Below are 24,889 nucleotides of genomic sequence, written 5' to 3'. Positions count from 1 at the left end.
CCTGTCGTTCACTCAGCCTTCCGTTAACAGGGGTTTACAGGGCACGTGCTTGTGCCAGCCCGAGCTGGGGGCCGGAGGTGAGCTGGAGAGGCAGGGGCCCATACTGACCCTCCACCTCCCCCCACCCCCAAACTTCCCCTTCCCGCTGAAGACATTTGGGGGCGCATCTCTGCAGACCTTTCCGCATGCGGGACTTACAGCTCGATTTTTTTTAAATAGAGAAATATGGTCACACAGCACAGTATTGTGCAACGTGCTCTTTCTGGCTCACACTGTGTCTTGGAGGTGGACATTTATCATCACTCGCAGAAAAGCCTGTGTGTGTGTGTGTGTCTGTCTGTGTGCCCCGTGGACCATTCACTCTGTGGCCTGGATGCTCCGTGGAGTTTTGGCCGACCCCCTGTTCGCAGACAAGGGGTGGGGTCCAGTTCCCGCAGGCTCAGGGAAGGGCTTCACGTCCAGGCCTCTGGGCCCTCGCACAGTGTGTCTTCAGGACGGATCCGCCGAGGTGGAAACGTTCGGTCCAAGAGCGCACGTGTCAAGTGCCGCTACGTGCTGCCAAACCTCCCGCCAGAAAGGCTGTGCCACCCTGTGCCGCGGTGACAAGTGCCCTGGACTCTCCGCCCGCTGTGGGGCTCTCCCGGGTTCAGGGTCGATGTTTTCTCTATTTTGCCCGGAGTTTTCAGTTGCTTTCTCTGGGAAGTTTGGTCCGATTGGAGCTGCTCTGGTGCTAGAAGCAGAACCTCCTGAGTCCTGTCCCTCCCTCCCTCCCTGCACACGAGTTCCCCACAGCCCGTTGTCCACTGTGTTGAGGTTTGAAATGCTCACCGTCTGAGGGTGGTGAACGGTATCATCGCTGGTTAAGTGCACGCATCTTTCATAACCCCTGAGCGTGAGCGTCTTTCCGTAGCGCTTCCAGCTATATCTGTTTCTCGTCCTGCAAATCGCCTCATTTTCCTTTGCTCTCGATTTGACTGTTTTTTTAGAAACGGTGACTGACCCATGGGCTGCCTCTGACTACATGGGCCAGTATCCCCTAGCCCGTCCCGTGTGGGAATAGAAGGGTTTGGGAGAGAGCCATGTGCGTGTGTGACTCTCTTCCTCCCTCTCGCTCTCTCCCCGCTCCCAGGCCAAGTGTTCCTGACTGAGGTCCGCCTGGCGTCGGCCCAGCGGGGGCTTTCCCCGCCGGCCTCCTGGGTGGAGACTTGCTTGTGCCCCAAGGGGTACGTGGGCCAGTTCTGTGAATCCTGTGCTCCAGGGTACAAGAGGGAGACTCCTCTGGGGGGTCCCTACGCCAGCTGCGTCCTCTGCACCTGTAATCAGCATGGCACCTGTGACCCTAACACAGGTGAGTCTCCCAGCAGCACCCCTGGCTACACCCAGAACAGGGCCAGCTCAGGGCATGGGCCAGTGTCACCGAAAACAATACTAATTAAATACTAATTAGATGTAGTTATCCATGACATCATTGAATCCTGCCCAAATCATTACTGATGCACCTTCCAGGTGAGGGGCTGAAAGGGCAGGGAGGCCCCACGGCCAGTAGATGGCAGAGCTGCTCCTCCCACGAGCTCAGTACCTGCTGGTCAACCCTGCTGACCCTTGCCCCAAAAGGCCTCCCTGAGGTCATGGGGGGCCGGGCTGCAGTCTGGCTCTCCTGGAGCAGGTGGGGCCTCTGAGAAGGGAGGTGCCTGCCTGGCTCTCCTCAGGCTCCATGTGGAGCCCTCGAAGGACAGTGGCCTGGGAACTGGCAGGCTGACCTGAGAGCACGAGAAGATGAGAAGATACAGCATGATGAGCTGCGTGCCTGTGGCAGACATCCCTGGTCGAGCCCAGAATAGCCTCATAATCCTTCTGGGCACTGCCCCAGGCAGCCCCTACCGAGGAAGCAGCATTGGCTCCCCCGAGATGGGACCCATTTGCCATCCCTCAGAGCCTCTGGCTGTGCCGCGACTTCTCTCTCAGCAAGTCCTCCTCTGTCCACCCAGGGGGCAGGGTGGCCACTGCTCCCCACACCCCCGGACAGAAGGAGGAGCAATGAGCGTGTGGGTGCTGGGCCAAGGCAGGGGCTGGTAGGCAGCAGGGCCGGCATGACGGTGCCCCCACACGTGCCCCCGCCCCTGCTCTTCTGTTGTGCCCCCAACACATGCCCCCCGCCCCCACCCAGTTCCCTCTCTTTCCCCTGCTCACCTCGGCCCCGGCATCTGCAGTGGGCAGTCTTGCCAACCAGGCTTCTCACCCCATGCCTGGCCGGGGCCTCCCGCCCCCATTGTCCCCTGCTCCAAGCAGAGTCCAGGAGATGTGGGGCCGGAGAACAGTGTTCACAGAATCCCCCTCCCTAGGGAACCTCTGAGGGCCCCATAAACCGAGCGTCATGTCAGAACCAGAGCTCTGGGTCTGTGTCACTGTCCCTTTGGGCCCCTGTGAGGAAGAAGACTGTGAGGTCGCATTAGCGGCACCCTCTGTTGGTGTGGTTGTAGATTGCGGAATGGAAAATGAGGATGATGAGAGAAATGAAAGTTCTGTATGAGGACAGGCAGGGCCCTGGGCTGCGTGGCCTCGTTGCATCCAAAGGAAGCCTTTGAGGTCAGAGCCCACTTGAGGTTGTGGTGCCCATTCTGCAGGTGAGGCACTGAGGCACGGGGTGTCGGACGGTTTGTCCAGGTTCACACGGTGAACGTGAACCTGCGGTGGGCTCTCCACCCCCGGACCATGCTGCTTCCACCTTGGAGGGGCTCCCACCCGTGCTGCAGGTTCCGCGCTGTGACCCCCACCACCAGGAGCCTGCCGCTGTCTCTGGAGTGTGCTGGGCTCGGGCCTCAGTAAACAGGTGCTTGTCTTGCCCTTCAGGGATCTGCCTGTGTGGCCACCACACCGAGGGCCCATCCTGTGAGCGCTGCTTGCCAGGTTTCTATGGCAACCCCTTCGCAGGCCACGCGGATGACTGCCAGCCTTGTCCGTGCCCCGGACAGTCTCCCTGCGCGACCATCCCAGAGAGTGGGGAGGTGGTGTGTACCCACTGCCCCCCGGGCCAGAGAGGTGAGTGGCTTGTGCCCGGGGCTCCTGCCTCTGCCTGGGCTCCAGGAGTGGGGTCCTGGGTTTGGAGTGTGGCAGAGGAGGGGGGCCAGCTTGGGGGTAGCAGGCCTGACCTCTGGGGACCCTGAGTCCCACAGTCTCGGAGCCAGGACCCCAGGCTGCTGTAGGCTCCTGGTAGAACCTGGGCCATTGAGCACATCGGGCGAGATTTTGAAATCCCCCTGTCTGGGTCCTGGCCCCCCGGAGCCTGGCTTGGTAGCTTAGGGTGGAGCTCAGGGGTCTGTGCTTCCAAGTCCCTGGCTGAGGCTGATTAACCCTGCGGCTTTTAAACAATGTCAGCGGACCACGTGTGACGCAGAAATTCCCTGTCCCCGGCCCTCTCCCATTCCTCATTCCCACTCCAGGACTCGGGCCCGTCCTAGACATCTGCTTTTTTTTTAACGGTTTTATTGAGATACAACTCACCCATTTAAAGTATATAATTCAGTAGGGTTTTCTTGTATATTCTGTTATTAATTTTTGTAATGATGGCAAAGCATATAACATAAAATTTGCTAGTTTATCCATTTTTAGATGTACAGTTTGGTGGTATCACGTGCCTTCATATGGCTGTGGGACTGTCTGTCCACCCACGGACACTCTGTCCCCACTAAACACTAGGTCCCCAGTGCTCCTCCCCCCACCTCGGGCACCCACCTTCTACTTTCCGTCTCTGTGAATTTGACTGTTCCAAGTGCTTCGTACAAGTGAAGTCACGCAGCGTTCTCTTTGTGGCTGGCTCGTGGCACTTGGCGTAGTGTTTCCAGGGCCCCCAGGCGTCTGGGTCTGAGTTTGGTGCCTGTGCTGCATCCGGGCAGCCCGCTGGTCCTGTCGAACACCACCGCTCCGACAGCAGCTCCCCGACTGGCAGCAGCAGGGCTGGGGGGAGGTCCATGGCAGGGATTGCAAGACGGAGCGAGCTCCCACTCAGGACTCTGCACCCCACCTTGCCACCACCCTGCTGGCCCTTTCCACAACTGTCCCCACATTTCCTGACCCCCCAACTGTGGCTTTCTGTGATCCGCAGACACAAGGGGGGCCCAACCCCCTCGGTGAGGCTGTGGACAGGTAGGGAAGTTCAGCTGACCCAGGCTGAGATGCACCCGAGGGAGGATTTGTGGGGAGGAGGGCACTGCTGTGTGCAGAGGGGACACCCTGGGAGGGGTGCCTGGGTGGACATTAGGTCTGGGGCCCTGTGCCAGCCCCCATCTTTATCACACCAGCGTCCTTGAGTGCTGGCGAGAGCCCAGCACGCAAAGAGCTCACCTGGGCAATCTGAGTCAGGACTGACCAGGGTCAAGTTCTGACCCCTGCCGGCCCTCCTGCCCTCATGCCCACCATCCAGCCCCTCGGCAGCCCTTCCTGGGACCCCAGCAGTGCCTACTGCCCTGGGAGCTGTCCCCACTGGGTACCAAGCACTGTGGCCTCAGTCTTTGGCCCCGACTTCCGTCCCCCTCCTGCCCTCCTCACTCCGGGTCGGTTTCAGAGTGCCAGAGCCAGGCACCAGCCTCCACCCACCCTGAGCTCCGTCCAGGCTCCGCTCGTCCCATTTTTCTGACCTTCTTTCTTTCTTAGTGTTCCTCCTTTCCATCGTCAGGGATGCCTGCCTTTAGTAACATTAACTTGATCTCAACTGAGTGATGAGCTTTGGGGACACGGAGCCCGCAGCTCCCTTTCGCAGTGACAGCGGCTGTTCATTAAGTTGAAAAATTAGTGGTACTCATCGTAACCATTGAAACCGACGGGAAAAGTGTGAAGAGGAGCCAACGTGCCCGTCCCCCCACCACCCCCAAGGGGGCGGAGGTGACTGTTGAGGTCTGTGGGTCACCCCGCCATCTGTTTCTTGCAGACATACATGAGATAGGCATGTTTCCCAAGAACAGGCTGGCACTGCATGAAGCACACGGTACACATATGTTCTTTCATGTCCCATCTGTGTCCAGAGCGGACCTCCCAGGTCATGGCTCACCGAAAGCCTCCTCACACACCGCCTTTCCGGGACCCACAGTGACCCTGAGTGCGGGGGGATGAGGCAGCGAGTGTTTGCTTCAGAAAGAGCAGCGCTAAGGAAGTTCAGGGACCGTGAGAAGCAGAACAGGTGAAGGGACCAGGAACCACAATGAGGAAGCAGCCACAGCTAAGAGGGGGAGTTGCAGGCGGTGAGGAGGAGGACGAGGGTGACAGTGACCTTGGAGATAGTACAGAGAATGGTGGTCAAGATAGTGATGAAGAGGATGATGAAGATAACGAGGATCCAGAGGATGAGGATCCAGAGGATGAGGATGAGGATGGGTGATGATGATGACAAAGGTAATGATGGGGTGATAATGGTGACAGTGAAGTGACGGTTGAGAGGATGAAGATGATGATGGTGAGGAAGGTGGTGCTGATGGAGACAATGACGAAGTCCATGGATGGTGATGATGAAGCCCCTGATGAAGATGGTGAGAATGGTGACGATGACGTGGCTGATGAGGCAGAGGTGACGGCAGCTGCTGCTGTGGAGCGCTGAGCACGTGCCGGGCACCGTGCTGGGTGCTCTGCACAAACAGTAGCCGCGACACCGCTCGGAAGTCCTGCCCCACCGTGCAGACGAGGAGCCCGAGTTCAGAGAGGCTCAGTGACCGCCCCAGACCCCAGAGCCAGCCCATGGGCGCGCTGGATCCGCACTGGACCCACCCCGGGCGCACACTCTGCTCCACAAGGAGACCAGGGGCGCTGGCTTTGGTTCCCACCCCCTCACCCCCTGGGGCCCCTGCAGGCTGGCGGCCCTCCTGCCTGCTCCTCCACATGGAGTCTCCGCCTTTCCCTAGGGCGGCACTGCGAGATCTGTGACGACGGCTTCTTTGGGGACCCGCTGGGGCTCTCCGGAGACCCTCAGCCCTGCCGGCGGTGCCAGTGCAGTGGGAATGTGGACCCCAATGCCGTGGGCAACTGCGACCCCCTGTCTGGCCACTGCCTGCGCTGCCTGCACAACACGACAGGCGCCCACTGCGAGCGCTGCCAGCGGGGCTTCTACGGCAGCGCCCTGGCCCTGCGCGCTGCAGACAAGTGCGCGGGTGAGTGCGCCGCACAGCCTGGCTTGTGCTCCGTGGGGCCCAGTGGGCGGGCAGCTTCCTCGCCTTGTCTGTTTCTTGTCCAGGACGGGTAAGGGTTTGCCCTCCTCCAAGGCCTCTCCCAGCCATGGTGCTTTTTCCTGTCTTGATAATTGGTGCTCGACACAGGCCCCACGGTTAGCACCCAAAACTGTCCCGATGGCCTGGGGCACTTGTCACACTCCGATGGCCCCAGGCTTCCAGGCAGGCTGTGTCCCCGCCCCCCGCTGAGGTGTTCTTCCACCCCTCCTGTGCCCCTGGGCTACCACTCAGCCCAGTGCCCCCTCTCAGAGAGCTGCAGTGCGCTCAGACCGTGGAAACCTCCAGAAGTGCTGTGGGGAGGAGCTCAGCATTCCCCCCAAACTTGCTCCCGAGCCCTTTCTCCACGTAGCACCTGCCAGCACCTGCTGGCCTCTTGTTTTACGGGGCCCACGAGGGCAGGGTCAATGTCCCAAAACAGTGGACCCAGGGGCCTGTGACCCCGACTGTGTCTCTGGCCCTCTCTCTAGCTGCAGGGCCTCAGGCTCTCTCTCCAAGGATGTAGCAAATGCCTGAGATGCCAGCCGGGCCCTAGAGCCTTTTGTCAGAAACAACGTGGGACTCTGGGCTGGCTGTGTGTCATCTCTGAGGGCTGCCCTTCTTCTCTGCATCTCCTGGGCCCCAAAGCTCATTCCTAAGCTCCTCTCCTGTCCCCACCCCCAGCCTGCAGCTGCAACCCAGGGGGCTCAGTCAGCGAGCAGAGACCCTGCGACCCAGTGACCGGCCAGTGCTCTTGCCTGCCTCACGTGACCGGACGGGACTGCGGCCACTGCAGCCCAGGCTTCTACGACCTCCGGCCCGGGAAGGGCTGCCGGAGGTGGGTGGGGCGAGGCCACAGGTGCCCTTCCCCTGGGGTCTCCCCAAGATGGAAGAAAGCACCAGGGAGCTTCCAGAGAGGGGCTTGGAATGGGTGTCCCAGGCCCATCTCCAGATATATGGTGCCCTGCACTGAAGCGGGACAAAGGGACAGTCCCATGGAGGACAGACTGCCAGCCCTGCCAGCCCAGGGTGCAGCCAACAGCAGCCCTAAGGAAGGTCCCGGAGGGCAGGGGCTGGTGTGGCCTCTGATTCCCTTCTCGGTGCGGCTGTCGCTCAGTGACCTTTGGCCTCAGCACACCTTAGACGGGGTCTTTGGGGCGCAGCGGACTCCAGGGAAGGCCCCGGTGAAGCAGACAGACTTCTTCCTCGTGTGGCTTCTCGGAGCCTTTAATGTGCTGATTGCATTGTGATGCTCCCATTCAGGGTCCAAGATGTGTGTGTCCCCATAGCCATTTTAGGGGGGGAGCATTTTCTGAGACTGCTTCCCAGGGCACAGCTTGGGGGAAGCTGTTTGACGCAGTCCCCGTGGCGATGGGCCCTGTGGGCAGAGGCCATGACCTGAGGCCCCTGATCAGCTGGAGTGTCCCAGAGCTCACTTGGGCCCATGCCCTTCCCCTGTCACAGCTGCAAGTGCCACCCGCTGGGCTCCCAGGAGAACCAGTGCCACCCCAAGACTGGGCAGTGCCCCTGCCGCCCTGGCGTCCAGGGCCGGGCCTGCAACAGATGCCAGCTGGGTTTCTTCGGCTTCTCCATCAAGGGCTGCCGGGGTAAGGAAGGCAGATCCTCCCTGGCCTCTCCAGGGGCGTGGCCTGCGGCTGCTGGCAAAGAGGACCAACAGGGAAAAGAGAGAAAGGCCAGCCGCCACCGGCAGGTCCAGGCAGACATGCAGTGAGTGGGGGGTTAGGGGGACATAGGCCTGGCTCATGAATCACCCACCCTGGGCCTCAGTCTCCTCGTGTATGCAGTTAGATTGCGTGGTAGTCCCTCAGAACCTGGACACTCTGAAATAAGTCAGCGACTCTGTCATCACCTCTGACCCCTGAATCAGTCTCCCAGCAAGGACTGAGAATGTAATTGAGCTGCCCAGGGGCGTCTGGGGCAGCCAGGTGTGAGGCTGCAGGGGGACCTGGGGTTCTGGTGTTGGGTGGGGGGGCCATCAGGGCACCTGCACCATCTGCCCTGGCCCCCCACCCCAGCCTGCAGGTGCTCCTCCCTGGGCTCAGCCTCGGCCCAGTGCCACGAGAACAGCACATGCGTGTGCAGGCCTGGCTTCGTGGGCTACAAGTGTGACCGCTGCCAGGACAACTTCTTCCTCACGGCTGGCGGTGCACAGTGCCAGGAGTGCCCGTCCTGCTACAGCCTGGTGAAGGAAGAGGTGAGCCCACCTGCCCAGGCTCCGCCCAGACCCCATCCACCTTTGGTGCATCCCCAGCGAGCAGCAGCTCTGTACTGGGCACCAGGAACTGCCCGTTCATCCGTAGTTCTCGGGCTTTCCAGATCCGCCAGCTGCCCATGCAGCCTCCCTGTGCCCATGCAGCCTCCTAGCCCATGACAACATGGGCTTTCCCTGCTCCTCAGTGGACAGTAGTTCTCGACTGTTTCCCTACCGACCGCCCAGGCCGAGGTCTCACACTTCCCCAAGTTCAATGGGGATGAGACCACAGACACCCTTTGTGGGGAGGTTCAGGAGGAGGGTGAAGCCCATTCTGGGGCACAAGTAGAATCTGGAGCAGGGAGGTGGTGCAGTGCAGGGGTCAGGAGCCTGAGCTCTGGGCTTCCTCTCCCCCCACCCTTTAGTTGTCACGCGCCCAGGCAGGTGACAGTGTTGCTTCAGTGTCTCCTCATGTCACAGACTCGCTCAGCCCGCAAGGGCCCCGCCGACCCTGCTCTGTGCTGAGTTCTGGGCGGGCGTACCACAGGACAGGCAGAAATTCTGCTGGGCTTCCCTTCCCCTCCCTGCTCCCTCAGCAGGACAGAGGTGTGGTCAGCTGAGTGCCTGCAGGTGCCAGTGCGGGGGGGGGGGGGGGGGGGAGGGGAAGGGACCACTATGAGCTAGAGTAGGGGGTGGGCAGGGCTGGTTCTCAGAGGTCTTGGGACCCTCAGGGATGGCAGGCCAGGCAGTATTTCCTTCCCTGTCCCCTCCAGGCTGCCAAGCTGAAGGCCAGGCTGGCCCTTATGGAGGGGTGGCTTCAGGAGTCCGACTGTGGAAGCCCCTGGGGGCCAATGGACATTCTTCAGGGAGAGGCCCCTCGGGGGGACATCTACCAGGGCCACCAGCTACAAGGTACAGCGGGAGACGGGGAGGCAAGGGGAGTGCTGGCTGGTTGGACATCCCCTTTGGAGCCCTTCAGGCTGGTCTCAGCATGCTTTGAGGGCCCCCAGCTCAGCCCCAAGAGGACCCACTTGCTGGGAGAGAGGGTCTGGCCTCCCTGCCGAGGTGGGCTCCTCCCACAATGCTGTCCTGGCTCCCTGTGGACCTCCGGGCAAGGTCCCTCGCCCAGACATGCTTTGTAACATTGTTACTATCAGCCTCTTACTGTATATCGGTGCCCCCGCCCCCCATCCCACCCAGACTATAAGCTCAGTGAGGCCGAGTTCATCCATTCATGCCCTTGCCCAGCAAGTAATCATGGGGTGCTGTCCCAGGTGCTGAACAGGTACAGCTCCCGCTGTCCTGACTGTTGGCTGTTTTGCTCATAGCTCTCTCTCTAGCGTAGATAAAAAATGAGTAAATAAGGAAAAAAAAAAAAGACTGGGATTTTGTCCCCAAGACATTGAAGTTTAGGGGGCATTGGAAGAAAATCGACTATTTTGTTTAATCTCACATTCATAAGTACCTCTACTCCTTTAGCAGCCAGCTGTGGGTGAGCTGAGCACCGGTTAGCAAGACTAATTATCGAACGGGGAGCTCCCAGATGCCATGTGTCACAACATAGTTCTGAGCCACACCGCAGATGGCACTGCTGGCTCCAGGCCCCAGATTCAGGAATTGCCTGTTGTCACTGTAGAAGGCCGGGTTCCCGCCAGGGCCCTGTCTGCGGCTGGCTTCCTGTGCGGGGGGCCTTGGGTCTCTGGGCCTCGGCCTTTCTGTCTGAGAAATGGGGAGGCTCTTCCTTGGGAACCGCCTGGCAGGGCTCCGCCTGGTGCTAGAGTGAAACCGCGCCCAGGAAGAGTGGAGGGCCCACGTGGGGTCCCCGGGGTGGGGGCTTTAGTGTGAAATCTCGGTCGCTCTGTGACCCCCTGGACTGCGGGCTCTCTGCAGGGTTACGGGAAGCCTTCCTAGTGCAGGTGACAGGCCTCAAGGGTGCTGTGAAGGCTGCCCGGGAGCAGCTGCAGGCGCTGAGCGGGAGTGCCCGCTGTGGCCAGGCCAGAGCCGGGAAGACCTGCCTCCAGCTGGAAGACGTGGAGGCGACCCTGGAGTCCTCAGAGGAGGAGATTCTACATGTGGCCGCCGTCCTAGCATCTCTGGTACCCTAGGGGGTCCCCTCCCCACACTGAGCCTGGGCTCAGTGCCATTGACCTGGTGACCTTGGGCAGGCCTCCCGCCCCTTTTGGGAGGCTGGGTTTCCTCATCTGCCAAAACAGGGGACGCACGGAGCCTCCTCTGCTGGTTCAATGAGGTGACGTGTGCAAAGGACGAGGCATCGTCAAAGCAGACAGTGAAGGCCCAGGAAGTGGGGGGTGTCATGGCTGTCTTTTCCATGTTCTAGGGCCCCACCCCCTGGATGCCGACCTAGAGAGTTTCTGAAGTAACTGGCATGGTCCCGTCCTTCCCAGTAACCAGGTGTGGCCCTTACCCCTCAGGGATGGGCCATCAGGTCTCGCCTTTGTTCCTCTTTTCGATAAAGGTAATCCCTCAGGAAGTCCCCAGCCAGCCCACCAACTGGAGCCACCTGGCCACAGAGGCCCGTGACCTTGCCAGGAGGTGAGCCCCCAGGCCCCCCACACACCCCCCTGTGAAGGGAGTCCAGCCCTTCTGGGGACTCCAGGGTCAGGACCAGCCCCACAGGTGTCCCCCACTAGGAGTTGGAATCAGATGAGGACAAGAGCTGCCTGGTTGGGGGGAAGTGTGGCCACCGTGGGCAGGATAGGCATGGAAGGACAGCATGAGCCCCTCGGAGATGCCAAGGGTGGGGCTCAAAGGCACCTTGGCCGATCGAAGGCCCGAGAGCATCTACTGTCCTTTTTAAAGTGACAGCTGTATTGAGATAAAGTTGGCATACCCTGCAGCCCACCTCCACAGGGCCCAATCCGGCGGTTTAGGGCACATTCACAGCCGTGCAGCCCGGTAGAACACTGCCTTCGCCCCAGCCCAAGGCTTGCGCCCGCCAAGCTCTGCTCCCCATTGCTCTTCAAACTCCCCTGGCCCCAGTGGCCACCAGCAGCCACCAGCGCACTTCCCATCTCTGTGGGTTTTCCCCTTCTGGACATTTCGTATATGGGGAATCACATGGTACATGGTCTTCAGCGTCTGGCTTCTTCCACTTAGCAGAATGGCTTCAAGGATCATCCGTGCGTGGCGCATGCCGGCACTTCACTCCCTTTACACCTGAGCATTAGTTGTTGTATGGACGAGACACGTCTTGTTTACCTGCTGCCTTTAAGAAGTAGCCTGAGATCCCAAACACAGCGCCGGCTGCAGTTTTCCCTTTCAGCTACACTCTAGGGACTTTAGATCATGTTAGAGGTGAAAAAGCAGCTTCGGTGACTTGCTTAGGTACACACAGCTTGGAAGTGAGAGAGCGGGGCATCAGACCCAGGCTCTCTGGACCACCCTCTTCTGTGCTGTCTTTATTAGGGTGACCATATAGATTTATTGTCCAAGCGGAGCTGTTATGTGTGATAAAGGGCCCTGGTCCTCACTCTGCCAGGGCAGCAGGCATCAGCTCTACGTATGAACAGGAACCGGGGTGGGTCCTGGCCCCTCAGTCTGCTGCATGTCAGGTAGAGAGCCTGGCTATACTTTGGGGTGCCCCGAGGCCCAGGCTGTGGGGGCTGTGGATTGGGGCCAAGGTCCCCTTTTTTGTGGGCTCTTGGCCATAGTTGCTGGAAATTTTCTTGCAGCCACAAGGACACCGCCGCCAAGATCAAGGCCATGGCTCGGAGGGCTCTGTTCACCTCCCACACCAGTTACATGCTTCTCTGGAGTCTGGTGGAGGGCAGAGTGGCCCTGGAGGCTCAGCAGGAGCTGGAGGACAGGTGAGCCCCCCAGGTGTGGGTCTCAGCTTGGCTTGGCCTCCTGGAGTCAATGGGGCCTGGCCAGAGGCTGCTGGTCCCAGAGCTGGCTTCCTTGCCCTGCCAGTCTGTGTGGTGGGTCAGGATGTCTGGGGCCTGGGGACCAATGGGTGGCGCTGCAGGAACCCACTATGCATGGGGGTGCAGCTCAGCTGCAATCGAGAAGGGACAGCCACCTGAACAAGGAGGGCCCTCTCTTCCCCACAGTGACCCCAGCCCAGGCCCCGAGGCAGCTCCTCCCTGCACCGGCTTCCTCTTTGCCTCTACTTCTCTGCTGTGGGTGGTCCCTTCGTCTCCCTCTTAGTCAAAGGGGCAGTGGAGGCCCACCAAGGTCTGTCTGCGTCCCAAGTGGACGTCCTAGGTGGGAGCAGCCCAGCTCCGGTGGTCAGCTCTGAGCCGAGCAGCACGGCAGGGAGAGGTCTCATGGCCCATTCCTTGGGTGGGGGCCCTGGCTCTCTGACAAGGGGGAAGGGGTGGGAGGGGCCGGGCGGGCATCGCCACCCCAGCAGTGCCCATGGTCGGGGGAGCTGGGCATGGTTGGTGTGGACAGCTGGACAGGACAGGACAGGACAGCTCTTCTAGTTGGCTGGTTACAGAAGGGGCCCTCAACCCCTGGGCTGAGGACCAGTACCGGTCTGTGGCCTGTTAGGAACCAGGCCACACAGCAGGAGGGGAGTGAGCAAAGCTTCGCTTGCATTACTGCCTGAGCTCCACCTCCTGTCTGCTCCTGTCCACCCCACGTCCATGGAAAAATTGCCTTCCACAAAACCGGTCCCTGGTGCCAAAAAGGTTGGTGACCACTGGCTAAAGGGCCACAGAGCGATCATGCAGCCCCAGGGTCTCCATGCCCAAGGTCACCCAAGGGCACAGCTGAGCCAAGACCTAGTCTGGGCCGCTGCCCCTTTCTGGACACCAGATGCGTTCCTCTTCGTGATTTCTCCAGAGGAGCCAAACATTTGCAAAACATGTGATTCTCAAGTGGAAACCAAGTGTGAGCCCTTCAGGAAAGCATGACTGAATTGCTTTTCAGAAAAGCATGGAGGGAATGAAGAAACAAGAATGCGGTCCCTCTGCTGCCTTTTCCATTCATTTGAAATCAGCAGAGTGGCGGCTAGTTTCCGAGGCCGTGGATGGCGCTCTGCCCGGGAAGCTGGGAGAGGCCTTCAGAACCCGAGGGCTGGGGGAGCGGGCGCAGGACAGTGATGGGGGAGGAAGGCTCTGTGCCCTGTGCCTAGGGCCATCGAACTCCGTCTCCTCTCAGGTACCAGGAGGTTCAGGCGGCCCAGAAGGCACTGGACACAGCTGTGGGGGAGGTGCTGCCCGAAGCTGAGCGGGCGCTGGCCACCATGCATCAAGTCGGCGCTGACACAGCCCTGCACCTGACCTCGATGGCTGTCCCTGCAGCACTGGTCAGCTTGGTGTCCTTGGTTTTCTGCATGCGGTGGGGACAGGGGAGAATGTGGCATCTGGGAAGGCAGTGTGGCCCAGGCAGAGGCAGATGCCGTGGCTTATTTTTAGCTCCCTGGCAGTTGATGGAAAACAAGATAATCGGCCTCCAGGGCTTGGCAGAGCGCCTGCCTGGCACAGAGGCAGAGCTCTGCCGCCTGCCGATCTCGGTGGTTGATTACAATAATAATATCAAGGCGGGGCCTCTTCCCCATCCCAGTGGTGTTAGCAGGGGCACCCGACGGACTTGGGATCAATCCCAGCTCCGAGGCTCCCGCCGTGACCTTGGTCAAGGGCTTTTCCTCCCTTTGCCTCAGCTACTTGTCTGGTAGGTGGAGCTCTCCCACCTGGTTATGTCCTCGGGGAGGAGGGGCTGGGGGGTTGGTCAGTGATGCACAGGATGGTCCTCAGTATGTGTCAACCTCGTCCCCTGTCCCTGCCACCCTGCACTCATCACCTCTGGTTAAATAGGCTACATGGTGTCTTCTCAGCAACCCTGAAATCCCAAATCTCGGGAACTGAACTTTGAAAGAAGGCTAAGCTTACACAATGCATGTGGGGCAGACCTGAGCCAGCCTGACCCACCCCGGGCTGCTTGGGGGGAGGTGAGCGGGGGGGGGGCGGGGGTGTCTTTGCTTCTCCCCTGGGTATGAAGAGAGGCGTGGAGAGCAATGCCTTGGCTCTGAACGCTGGTTTCCCAGATGTGGCCGGGGCTGTTAGAGGGCCCGTGGCACCTGCGCGGGGAGGCTGCCCTGGAGCCCCGGGGGTCTGCACTGGGAAGCACACCAGCCCAGAGTTTCGGCTGAGTTGTTGTGGACCTGGGGGAGGAAGTGCAGGTCTGGGTGGTGAGCTGACTTGCCGAGGCTTCTAGAGATCAGCGAGGCTAGAATCCAGGCCTCAGGGGAGAGGTCTCACCCAGGCCATCGCCCTTGTGCTTCCCTAAGTCCACATGACCCTACTCCCTCCGTCTCTGCCCGTGGTGCCTCTCACCCAGGAGAGGATCTGCCCCATGGCCTTCCCAGAGGGCCCTGCCTGAGCCCTCCATCTCTCTGCATCCTCAGAATTCCAGGACCAGGGACCTAGGCCTGAAGGCACAGGCCCTGAAGAAGATGGTCATTTCCAGGGAGCCTGTGGTCACCGAGGCTGCCCGGGCCCTCCAGGAGACTGCCCACACCATGCTGCACAAGACAGAGCCCCTCACACAGGTGGGCTTTGTCCTTTGAGGCAGGCACCTGGGGGAGGCTGGGGCTGCCCCAGGGGTGATCTGGGGGTAGGGCTGCAGGGGCTGGAGGGGCAATGATCATTCTTCTCCTCCCTCCAGTGCCTCTCCCCGAACTCCAGAGAACCTCAGAGTTGCCCGGGCAGGAGGCAGGGTGGACAGACAGAGGGCAGGATAGACAGACAGGCCAGCAACACCCAGGCCATACATGCCACCATTGTTCAGCCTTAGTTACAACTGGGGTAGGTTCACCCTGCCCAATTTTTTATTTATCCATTTTTAGGGAGAGAGGAAAGGAGGGAGAAAGAAAGGGAGAGAAACATCAATGTGTGGTTGCCTCTCATATGCCCCCCCACTGGGGACCTGGCCTGCAACCCAGGCATGTGTCCTGACTGGGAATCAAACTGGCGACCCTTTGTTTTGCAGGCCGTTGCTCAATCCTCCGAGCCACACCAGCCAGGGCCGCCCGCCCAGTATTTATTGAGCACCTGCTCTGCATGGAGCACTAAGCCGCAGAGCCTGGCATTTGCAGCCCAGTGGGGAGACGGTGTGAAATGGTCAGAAAATTCAAGCAGAATTATGGGGTGAATTTAGCCTAGCCTGCGGATGTCCACCCTATTAAAGTATAAAGGCCTCTTAAAATTTTCTTACCTTTTCATCTGGAAAAAATTTAGACTTTTAGAACAGTCGCAAGGAGAGTACAAAGCATTGCCCTGTGCCCCTCACGCAGATCCGCCTTTTGTCAGCGTTGTAGCTGAGTGACCACAGGCCAAGTGTCCAAGTAAGGCAGCCCGCGCGACAGGGTGCCACGGACGACGCTGCCGATTACTCAGATCCCCACACGAATCCCGGAAACGGCTTCTCCGGAGCCGTCCTTACTTTCCCTTTAAAAACGGAGCCGGGAGAAGTCTGTGTGTGAGAAGTGAGCCTCATCGGAAGAGCTTGGCCCCAGTGCCGGGCACGTACTGGGAGAGCCGGGCTGTGTCGGGGCCCCCAGGGGGGCACCCCCTGCTCTGGTCCGTCACCCTCGTCCAGAGCGGGGATGCCTAGGAGAGAGGGGCCTCCCTGGGTCTCTGAGTGCCATGGCAAGGTCCGGGCCAGGGCCCAGAGTACAGTGTCCACACCCCCGCCCCACAGCGCCTCCCACCTCTCCCTCCCACCCGGCGAAGACACGAGTCAGACCAAGATGCGAGGCCTCCCCAGGCAGCATTCTGTGGCTCTTCAAACCCATGTTATTTATTCATTTGTTTGCTTGTTTACTGGTTGATTGGTTTTAAAATAAAGATTTTATCCATTTATTTTCAGAGAAGGGGAAGGGAAGGAGAAAGAGAGGGAGAGAAACATCGACGTGCGAGAGAAACATTGATAGGTTGCCTCTCACACGCCCCCAGTGGGGGGCCTGGCCCGAAACCCAGGCCTGTGCCCTGACCGGGAATTGAACCCAAGACATTCTGGTGTACAGGATGACGCCCAGCCCACTGAGCCGCACCAGTCAGGGCCACGTTATTTATTTATTATTTTTATTGAGCTGAAATTCACACAACGCAAAACGAGCCACTTGTCAGTGTGCAATGCAGTGGCACTTAGCACCTGCTCCGCCCAAGCCACCGCCAGCCACCTCTGTCTCGTTCCAAACTCTCGCCGCCCCAAAAGGAAACCCCACACCCGTTAAGCAGTCACTCCTCACTCGCCCTCCCCTCCCCGCCCCCCAGCCCCTGGCCGCCACGCATCTGCTTTCTGTCTGTGGATTTACCCGTAAGTGGAATCACGTAGCCCTTTGTGTCTGGCTTCTGTCGATTGCCGTGATTTGGAGGTTCATCCACACTGTGCGTGTGTCAGAACTGCATTCCTTTTTCTGGCCGAATGGTACTCCGCTGCATGGAGGGAGGCCACGCTCTGCGTCTGCTCGCCCATCAAACCCAAACTCTGTGTCTGGTCTTGTTTAGTGGCTGGGGGAAGAAACCAATTTCTAAGGGAAAAGTTGTGTGATGAACAGATTTGCTATTTGGGATACAGTGTGTTCTGAAAAGAAATCTTCAGCCCTGGCCGTTGGGGCTCAGTGAATTGAGTGCAGACTTGAGGACTGAAAGGTCACTGGTTCGATTCCCAGCCAGGGCACATGCCTGGGTTGAGGGCCCAGTCCCCAGTTGGAGGCGTGCAAGAGCCAACTACTTGATGTTTCTCTCGCACATTGATGTTTCTCTCTCTCCCTTCCTTTCTCTTTCCCTTAAAAATAAATAAAAATATTAATCTTTAAAAAATTGCCCTGGCTGGAGTGGCTCAGTGGACTGAGCATGGGCCTGTAAACCAAAGGGTCGCCAGTTCGATTCTCAGTCAGGGCACATGCCTGGGCTGTGGGCCAGGTCCCCAGTGGGGGGCACGTGAGAGGCAACCACACATTGATGTTTCTCTCCTCTTTTTCCTTCCCTTTCCCTCTCTCTAAAAGTAAATAAATAAAATCTTAAAAAAAAAAGAAAAGAAATCTTCAGTTGTCCTTCCTGCCTTCAGTTGCCCTGTTCATGTTCCTCCAAGCTTTTCCAGGACAGGTGACTTCTTGGGAGAGATATTCAGGGATTCACATTTGCATAATAAAACACCAGGTATTCCTGGCAAACAGCGTACTTGACAGTCCGTTGGAGTTTTGGTGATGTTTCGGGACCTAGTATATGCGGGTTTGGTGCCCACCTGGCCCGACTCCAGGCAGCACACCCCCGTGCCACCTGCCCAGCGTCTCTCTTCTCTCTCCAGCTGCAACGTGAGGCCAGAGCTGCCCTGACCCGGGCGTCCTCGTCCGTCCAGGCTGCCAGAGTGACCGTCGTGGGAGCCAGGACCCTGCTGGCTGACCTGGAAGGTACGCGGGCCTGGCCGAGCCCTAGACTCACTGAGGCACAAGTGCCTGCGACAGCCTCCTGAACAGGCTTGGCTGCAGGGGACAGGAGTCCAGTCATGTGGGCGTAAGCCAAGCGGACAGGACCTCTGCCAGGACCTCTCCTATAGCTGCTTGTCCGTCCTGCCCCACCCCCTGCAACATACTTCTCACCAGGTGCTCGCCCACGTGGCCATCCATCATCAGACCACACGCAGAGCCCCTGAGAACCGTGTGATAGCTTTGGCTGTCCCATTCTAGTCTAGTCCACTCTGGCCGGGGTTCCCATTACCTGGGACAAATATGACTGCCATGGCCCAGTGTCCAGTTGGGGCTACAGGGAAGGACACAGAGTTTGTCTTCAGAAGCGGGTATGGGTTGATACCAGTCCAGGTCTTGTTTTGAGCTTTAGGAAAATGAGACATAGTGCTCCCATTTTACAGATGGATAGACCGAGGAAAGAGGAAGTGCTCTCTCTCCCTGGATCTGAGCTGAGCTGAACAGAAACCAGCCAGCATTATGCTTCTCCACATTGGTGTCCCCCTGGGGTCGTGCACTCCTGTGATGTCCCCTTTGCTCCAGAGAGAAACCCCCTCACCCTTTGTTTGTGGCTCTGTCCCAGTGAGCTGGATAAAGCAGGAACACGCCCCGAGCCCCGATGCCTCTTAGGGTCTGAGACCGGGGCCCGTAAGAGATGTAGCCCCGGCCGTGGGCTCCGAGCCTCTGGGCAGAGGTGGAGCTGGGCAGTGCCTCCCATTCTCTGGGTTCCTCCGCACTCTGATGTCCTGGGGACCCACTGGTCAGGGGACTTCCGACGAGGAAGGCATGGCTGTGTGTGCTTGTCCCTGCTTCGTGTTTAGGAAAGTGTAAACTCAATGATATGTAGTGATGGAATATTAGGACTTTAGAACATTAGAATTGTAAGGGGTCCTAAAGGCATGTGCCGCACCCCCTCACCAGACAGGGGAGTCATCGACCCTTAGCTTGCTTGCCTCCGGTGATGGTGTGCTCACTATCTCACAAGGTATCACCTTCTCACTGTTGGATGATTCGGAGAAAAAGAAAGTTCTTGCAGGTACTAAGTGGAAATTTCCCTCCCTGGCACCGCTTTGTACTCAACGTGGGGACGCACCTCCAACCTCTAAGCCGGTTCTTTTCCCTGTTCCCACCCCTTTTCCACCAGCTGGCCTGTGCCTGGCTGGCGTTCAGGATGGCAGAAAGCTTGGCTGAGGGGACTGCAGAGCAGCCTCCCCCGGGGCAGCTCCAGGGCCCCTGGCCTACCATCCGCTCTTCTGAGACAGGGTTCATGTTCAGATAAGTTCCGGAAATGTCATGTGCTAGCATGCAGGGCCCACCTTAGAACAGCAAAGGCCCTGAGAAGTCCCACAAGAAAGAAACCCAGATCACCTGATTTAAACTCCATTGACATTTCTCCCTGACATTTATTAACACCCTGTAGAGTCAGGACTCCGCCGAGTACACTTGAAGAACATCAGTTTTGTGTAGAAGCAGTGAAGTGGAGATCTAATTTCTGGGTTATCTTCATGAAGCAATTATGTCATGTGATGCCCATAATATTAGAAGGCCTGATGCTTCTTAAAATTTGACTTTGTCTACTGTAACCGGTGATCTTTAAGATAAATTTCCCTTACATTTTATCTGAGAGAAAAGGGAAAAGTCTCTCTTTTTTTACACAAAGGAAACTACTTTTTTAAAAAAAGATTTTATTTAGTTATTTTTAGACAGAAGGAAAGGGAGGGAGAAAGGGAGAGAAACATCAGTGTGTGGTTGCCTCTCATGCGCCCCCCGCTGGGGACCTGGCCCACAATCCAGGCATGTGCCTTGACTGGGAATCGAACCAGCGACCATTTGGTTCACAGGTCGGTGCTCAATCCACTGAGCCACACCAGCCAGGGTGGAATCTACTTCTTATAAGATAATAAAACCTATGTGAATTGTATTTCCCTTTTTGTCTTGGCTGCTAGGAAGCTCAGAGGTAAATAGGTCATTTGGTACCTGCAATGTCATTATCCTAATTTTTGGGCACTTCTCACTCTTTCTCTTCCCTTCCTTATCCCCTTCCCTCCCCAGTCACAGGTGGCCCTTGGTTTTTCATTTTAATGGTCCAACTCTATTTATCACTATAGGGTACCTCAAAGCCTTTTCAGAAATAGGTGCTACATAAAAACAAAGAGCTCAGTGGACTTTGCTGTGTCGTGTGCTGTGGTTCCCCACCCCAAACAGCGGCCCAGGCATTGACCACCATGTGATTGGTGACTTTAATAAGAATCATAATATAATATGAATCTTTAAATTCTCTGGGCAGCATGTCTCACTTGCCGGTTTGCCCCTCCCCACCCCCACCCCCCAGATCTCACGAGTTTCGACCTCCACTCATGTCGTGTGAGGGTCCGGGGCTGGTCAGGTGACTGGCAGGCCCTCCTGACAGCCTCGGCTGGCTTTGCAGGAATGAAGCTGCAGTTTCCTCGGCCCAAGGACCAGGCTGTGCTGAGCAGGAAGGCAGGCATCATCCGGGGCAGGATCCTTGCAGACGCGAGAAAGAAGACCAAGCAGGCGGAGAAGATGCTGGGAAACGCGGCATCGGTCTCCTCCAGTGCCAAGAAAAAAGGCACAGAGGCCGCGCTGTTGGCCAAGAACAGTGCCAAGGTCAGGGCTACAGATGTGATGACAGTGGGGTCCCTGTGGGAGAACTGTCACGGAAGAGTCTGCCCCTGCAGGTCCCCCCTTCCCTGGACGCAGTGCCGCCCATTCCACACTCACTGAGGGCTCCGTGCGGCCCCGGCTCCGAGCTCTGGAGCTTCACATGGGCGACCCTGTTGATTTCTCAAGAAACAGGTGTTGTGGCTGTCCCCATGGGACACGTGAGGGCCCTGAGGCCCAGCTGCTTCCGTAACTTAAGTCACGTGAGCAGGACTCACACGTAGGTCTGTTTGGCCTCATTCCCTGTACCTCCAGGCTGTTCTTTTTTTTAATGGGGGCCCAGTGCTAATGGAGGGGTGTCTCCCCAGTTCTCGCTGACGCTGTTGTAGCTGTTGGCATTATCGCCATAATGGTCTTTACCGCCAGACGGACAGACGTACTCTGTTCACCCTTTTCTGCACTGTCGCCCATGTCACCCACCGCAGCTCGCCAAGGCCTTGCTGAGGGCTGGGGAGCAGGATCGCCGCCGTGCCAGGCGGCTCTCCAGCCAGACGCTGGCAACCCTGCGACAGGCCTCCCAGCAGGTGGTAGCCTCAAGGGCGCAGCTACGGGAGCTGGAGGAAGCTGAGCAGGTACATGTGCCAGGGCCTTCACCCCATTTCCTCCTAGCCCCAGAGCCAGCAGGGAGCCGCTCAGGCTCTTCCTCCTTCCTCCTCCCTCCTCCTTGAAGGTGGGTGCCGGGCTGAGCGAGATGGGGCGGCAGATCCGGGAATCGCGTGCCTCCCTGGAGAAGGACATCAGGGCCTTGTCGGAGCTGCTTGCCGGGTTGGGTAAGGAGGCCCGAGGCTGGGCCTTGACCCCGTGGGTCCCGGGGGCCCCTTGGGATCTTCCTGTGAGCTCTGAGAGGGCAAGCCGCTCCAGCTGTTGTCCTTGTCGTTCCTCTATTCACGCCAGCACCACCTGGCCCCCGCCCCTGCTCCTGGGAGCCCCACGTAGGCAAATAGAATGGAGGCTGTAACCCAGTTCTGAATTTCCTCAAAGGCCAGCCTGTTTGGACTTTCCTGGGGACAGTGGGGCCTCTCCAGGTCTTTGCTGGGGGCAGGACCTGCCAGACATCAGAGCTCAGCCCTGCTCTGCCTCTTCCTGCCCCTGGCCCCAGCTGGTGCACCTGCCTGCCCTTCATGAGGCCTTCATTGCCCAAGAAATTCGAGGCTGTGGCGAGCCCTGAGGCCCAGTGGGATCCTCTGGGTTTAGAAGAAGCCATTTAGAATTTACTTCCTCATCCTTGTCAGTCTTACCATGCCGAGCTATCTTCCTGTTGAATGTCGCCCTTAATGCCAAGGCCGGGTGGGGCAGGCAGCCTGTGGATTCCATGCCACATCACCGCCAAGTTCAGATGTGAGCACCCAGCCCCATCCCCTTGTTTTACTCTTGGGGAGGCTCCAGGAAGCCCTTAACCCCAAGAAACAGAGCTAGATCAGGCCAGGGCCAGGGCCAAGCCGGGCTGTCTGCCTCCCAGGTCCGCAGCCCTTTCTGCCCCATCTGCCTCCCGAGTTCTCATTCTGAAGCCAGAGACCCTGTTTCCACCCGTGCATCCACCAGCACCCCGCACAGGTGGTCCCTGTAGAGGCGTGCTCTCAGTGACTCGATGTGGCGTGTAGGAGCCGGCAGGCATCATGGGCACCTCGCACACACCACTGCCATATAGGAGAAGAGACTGGGGCTCAGGATTCACCCAAAGCCTTTTAAAAAAAAGAGACAACAATAGTAGTAATACCAACAACAAACATTCAGTTGCCCACAGTGCCACCTGTCAGCAGGAACGTCCCAGAAGTCTGCACATGACCTTGGTGGGGTACTTGGGTCAGGCCTCCGCCACACTGCCCCCTTGGTCCCTCGCTTTCCTGGTGAATTGTGGGCAGTCATAATCTTGGAAGGTTTGGACTGGGAAGGGTTTCTGGGGTAGGGACTGAACGTGCCCCTGGGGATGGCAGGGAACTGGCCCACGCTGAGGCACTCTTCCCCTCTACAGGGTCGCTGGACACCCATCAAGCCCCAGACCAGGCCCTGAACCAGACCAGGCTGGCACTGGAGCACCTGAGGCTACGGCTGGGCCCGCCCGGGTCCCTGCAGGGGAAACTGAGGCTGTTGGAGCAGGAGTCGGAGCAGCAGGAGCTGCAGATCCAGAGCTTCGAGAGTGACCTTGCCGAGGTCCGTGCTGACAAGCAGAACTTGGAGGCCATTCTGCAAAGTCTGCCTGAGAGCTGCGCCAGCTGGCAGTGAGCAGCCCCGGCCCGGGGCCGGCACCACACCCACCAGTGCGCCCAGAGCCTGCAGAGTGAACACACGCCCTTCCGCGCCCACGCCCATGCCCCCCATCCAGCAGGAGTCAGTGTGCATTCATGCTTCCCCCAGGCGCGGGCACTCAGGGTTCACCACTGTGTACACTCCCCACCGGGCACACATAAACGCACACACCTCGGGGTCCACAGCACACGGACACGCTGTGGACACAGGCCTGTGGGTGTGGTGCACACGTGCACAGGCCCCTCTGGGCACATACGCCCATTACAGTCAATGCACAGCTGCTTCCTGAGTGCCCCTGGGTGCTGCACACCCTCTGGACGCTGGGGAGTTGAGTCAGACACGCTGTGGCACTAACATGCTCCCTGTCACTCCTGAAAGCGTGGGCCCAGGCAGCGTTGGTGCTGGGGGGCTGTGGGGGCATCCGCAGAGATCCAGGGAGGGTTCCAGAGCTGCCGTCTTTTCCACTGCAGCACTGCCCCCCCCCGCCCCGTCACCCCTGCACACATACCCCCAGCAGTTCTGCACAAGCGAGGGACAGGCAGGCCAACAAATGCAAGATCCTAGGGGCTTCTCAGCAGTGGAACGAAGGCCCAGGGCTCCCAGGGCCATGGTGCAGCCTGCTGGGCCGGCCAGGGGGTGGCCCTCCCCTGCAGGGGGACCATTGGCGCCATGGAATACTTCCTTCTCAGGGTCCTGCTGCCCCTCCCTTTCAGCCTGTGGTCTGTCCAAGGAGCTGGGCCTCAAGGGCCTGAGGGTGCCTGGGTCAGAGGGACACAGGTAGCAGGGAGCTGCCATTCGTGACCCCACTGACCCCAAATGGCCTCTGACTGATTGGCACTTCCCAAACTGGCCCTGGGGCACTGTGGCCCTACCTGCAGTGAGGGAGGCCTCTGCTGGGGTGGAGGCCTGGCTGTCTTTCCAGTCCATCCTGCTGGGGAATCCCCCTGTGGCCAGGCCCCCCTGCCGGCCTCTGCCCAGGATTCCCTGGCATTTCCTCCTAGCACCCGTCCCTTTTCCCCAGGGCCCCCTTTCAACAGATGGCAGGGCCTTGGCACCAGCAGCATGGGGGATGCAGGGGGCCCAGGCCCCTCCCACAGCTCAGGCCTGCCTCCAGTGTGGGGGTGGGGGGTGGACAGGCAGCAGAAGTTCTGTTTAATGTGGAAATAAAGGCCCTCTTTGCTAGCTGGGTGGTGTGCCTTTGGTCCTCCCTTCTGGTTGGCAGCAGGGGCCCTGGTTGCGGGTGCATACACATGGCACACCCCAGTGCAGGACACACCCAGTGCCCAGTGAGTGGGAGGAAGGACGTGCACTGACCCATCTCGGCCCACACACCGGAGTAGGAACATGGCAAAAGCTGAGCCTACGGGCTTGGCCAGAGTCTGCCCACTGCGGGGATTTTGCTGGGGCCCTGTGGCCACAGGCACCTGCCCCCTCCCCTCTGCTCCAGGGGCTTATCAGGCAAAGTTGAGGGGCAGGGGAGTTTGAAGGGTAGGGTATAGACAGGCCCTCAGCTGACCTCTGGCTCCGTCTGAAGACACTGAAGCAGGAAATGAACTCAAAACCGTGTCCAGCAGCCTAGAAAGGCTCAGGGAGGGACACTATTGAGGAGGAAGGGAGGGCTTTGGGTCAGGTCCCGAAGAGCGGGGAGATAGAGGGGAACATTCCAGGCAGGGGAAGCACAGCCCAGGGTCTGCCCAGAGGGGCTTGGCCGGCACAGGTCACTCCAGGAGCACAGGTCACAGGGGTAGGACTACGCAGCTCTCGGGGCTCTTGGCCAATTAGGCCTGAATGGAGTTTGTTCAAGGGAGTTCAAGTTCGGAGGACATGGGAGGGTCTCCTGGAATCCTGGGGTGGGAAGGGCTGCCAAGCCTCTGAGACAGCCTGGGGCTAGAGTGGCCTCCCAGGCTGCTGGGTGGGAGGTGGCGGCTGTCCTCTCTCCTTGTCTCTGTCTCTGGTCTCGCCGCCGTGTATGCTGCTGGCTGTTCCCCTGGTACAGCAGCTTTCTTCGCTTTTCCTGCACTTGGTGAAGGAAGATGCTCCCTCTGTCCCCTCCACCGTGGCACCCAAGGTTCCAAGTCGTCAGGTCAAATCCATGGCAGAAACCACTGGAAATTGCCCAGATTTCGC

General features: G+C 58.9%; 1 protein-coding gene across 1 annotated transcript in view; it reads left to right on the top strand.

Moving 5' to 3' along the window:
- LAMC3 (laminin subunit gamma 3) overlaps positions 1–24,131 on the top strand; it is a 54,315-nt gene extending 30,184 nt beyond the window's left edge. The window contains exons 12-28 of the mRNA XM_053919639.2: positions 1,130–1,348; positions 2,851–3,039; positions 5,889–6,134; positions 6,873–7,026; positions 7,653–7,795; positions 8,225–8,403; positions 9,174–9,312; positions 10,291–10,496; positions 10,877–10,953; positions 12,093–12,227; positions 13,525–13,672; positions 14,771–14,914; positions 17,677–17,779; positions 20,262–20,461; positions 20,941–21,087; positions 21,186–21,285; positions 22,488–24,131. Coding sequence (XP_053775614.1) covers positions 1,130–1,348; positions 2,851–3,039; positions 5,889–6,134; positions 6,873–7,026; positions 7,653–7,795; positions 8,225–8,403; positions 9,174–9,312; positions 10,291–10,496; positions 10,877–10,953; positions 12,093–12,227; positions 13,525–13,672; positions 14,771–14,914; positions 17,677–17,779; positions 20,262–20,461; positions 20,941–21,087; positions 21,186–21,285; positions 22,488–22,738 — 2,780 coding nt within the window. The 3' untranslated portion in view covers positions 22,739–24,131. The remainder of the gene's footprint in view (positions 1–1,129; positions 1,349–2,850; positions 3,040–5,888; positions 6,135–6,872; positions 7,027–7,652; positions 7,796–8,224; positions 8,404–9,173; positions 9,313–10,290; positions 10,497–10,876; positions 10,954–12,092; positions 12,228–13,524; positions 13,673–14,770; positions 14,915–17,676; positions 17,780–20,261; positions 20,462–20,940; positions 21,088–21,185; positions 21,286–22,487) is intronic.
- Positions 24,132–24,889: the final 758 nt, after the last annotated feature.

Source organism: Desmodus rotundus, chromosome 1 (assembly GCF_022682495.2).
Source record: "Desmodus rotundus isolate HL8 chromosome 1, HLdesRot8A.1, whole genome shotgun sequence".
In the NCBI taxonomy this organism is placed as follows: Eukaryota; Metazoa; Chordata; class Mammalia; order Chiroptera; family Phyllostomidae; genus Desmodus; species Desmodus rotundus.
The sequence above is the reverse complement of the archived record's forward strand: the minus strand, read 5'-3'. Positions and strand labels throughout refer to the sequence as shown.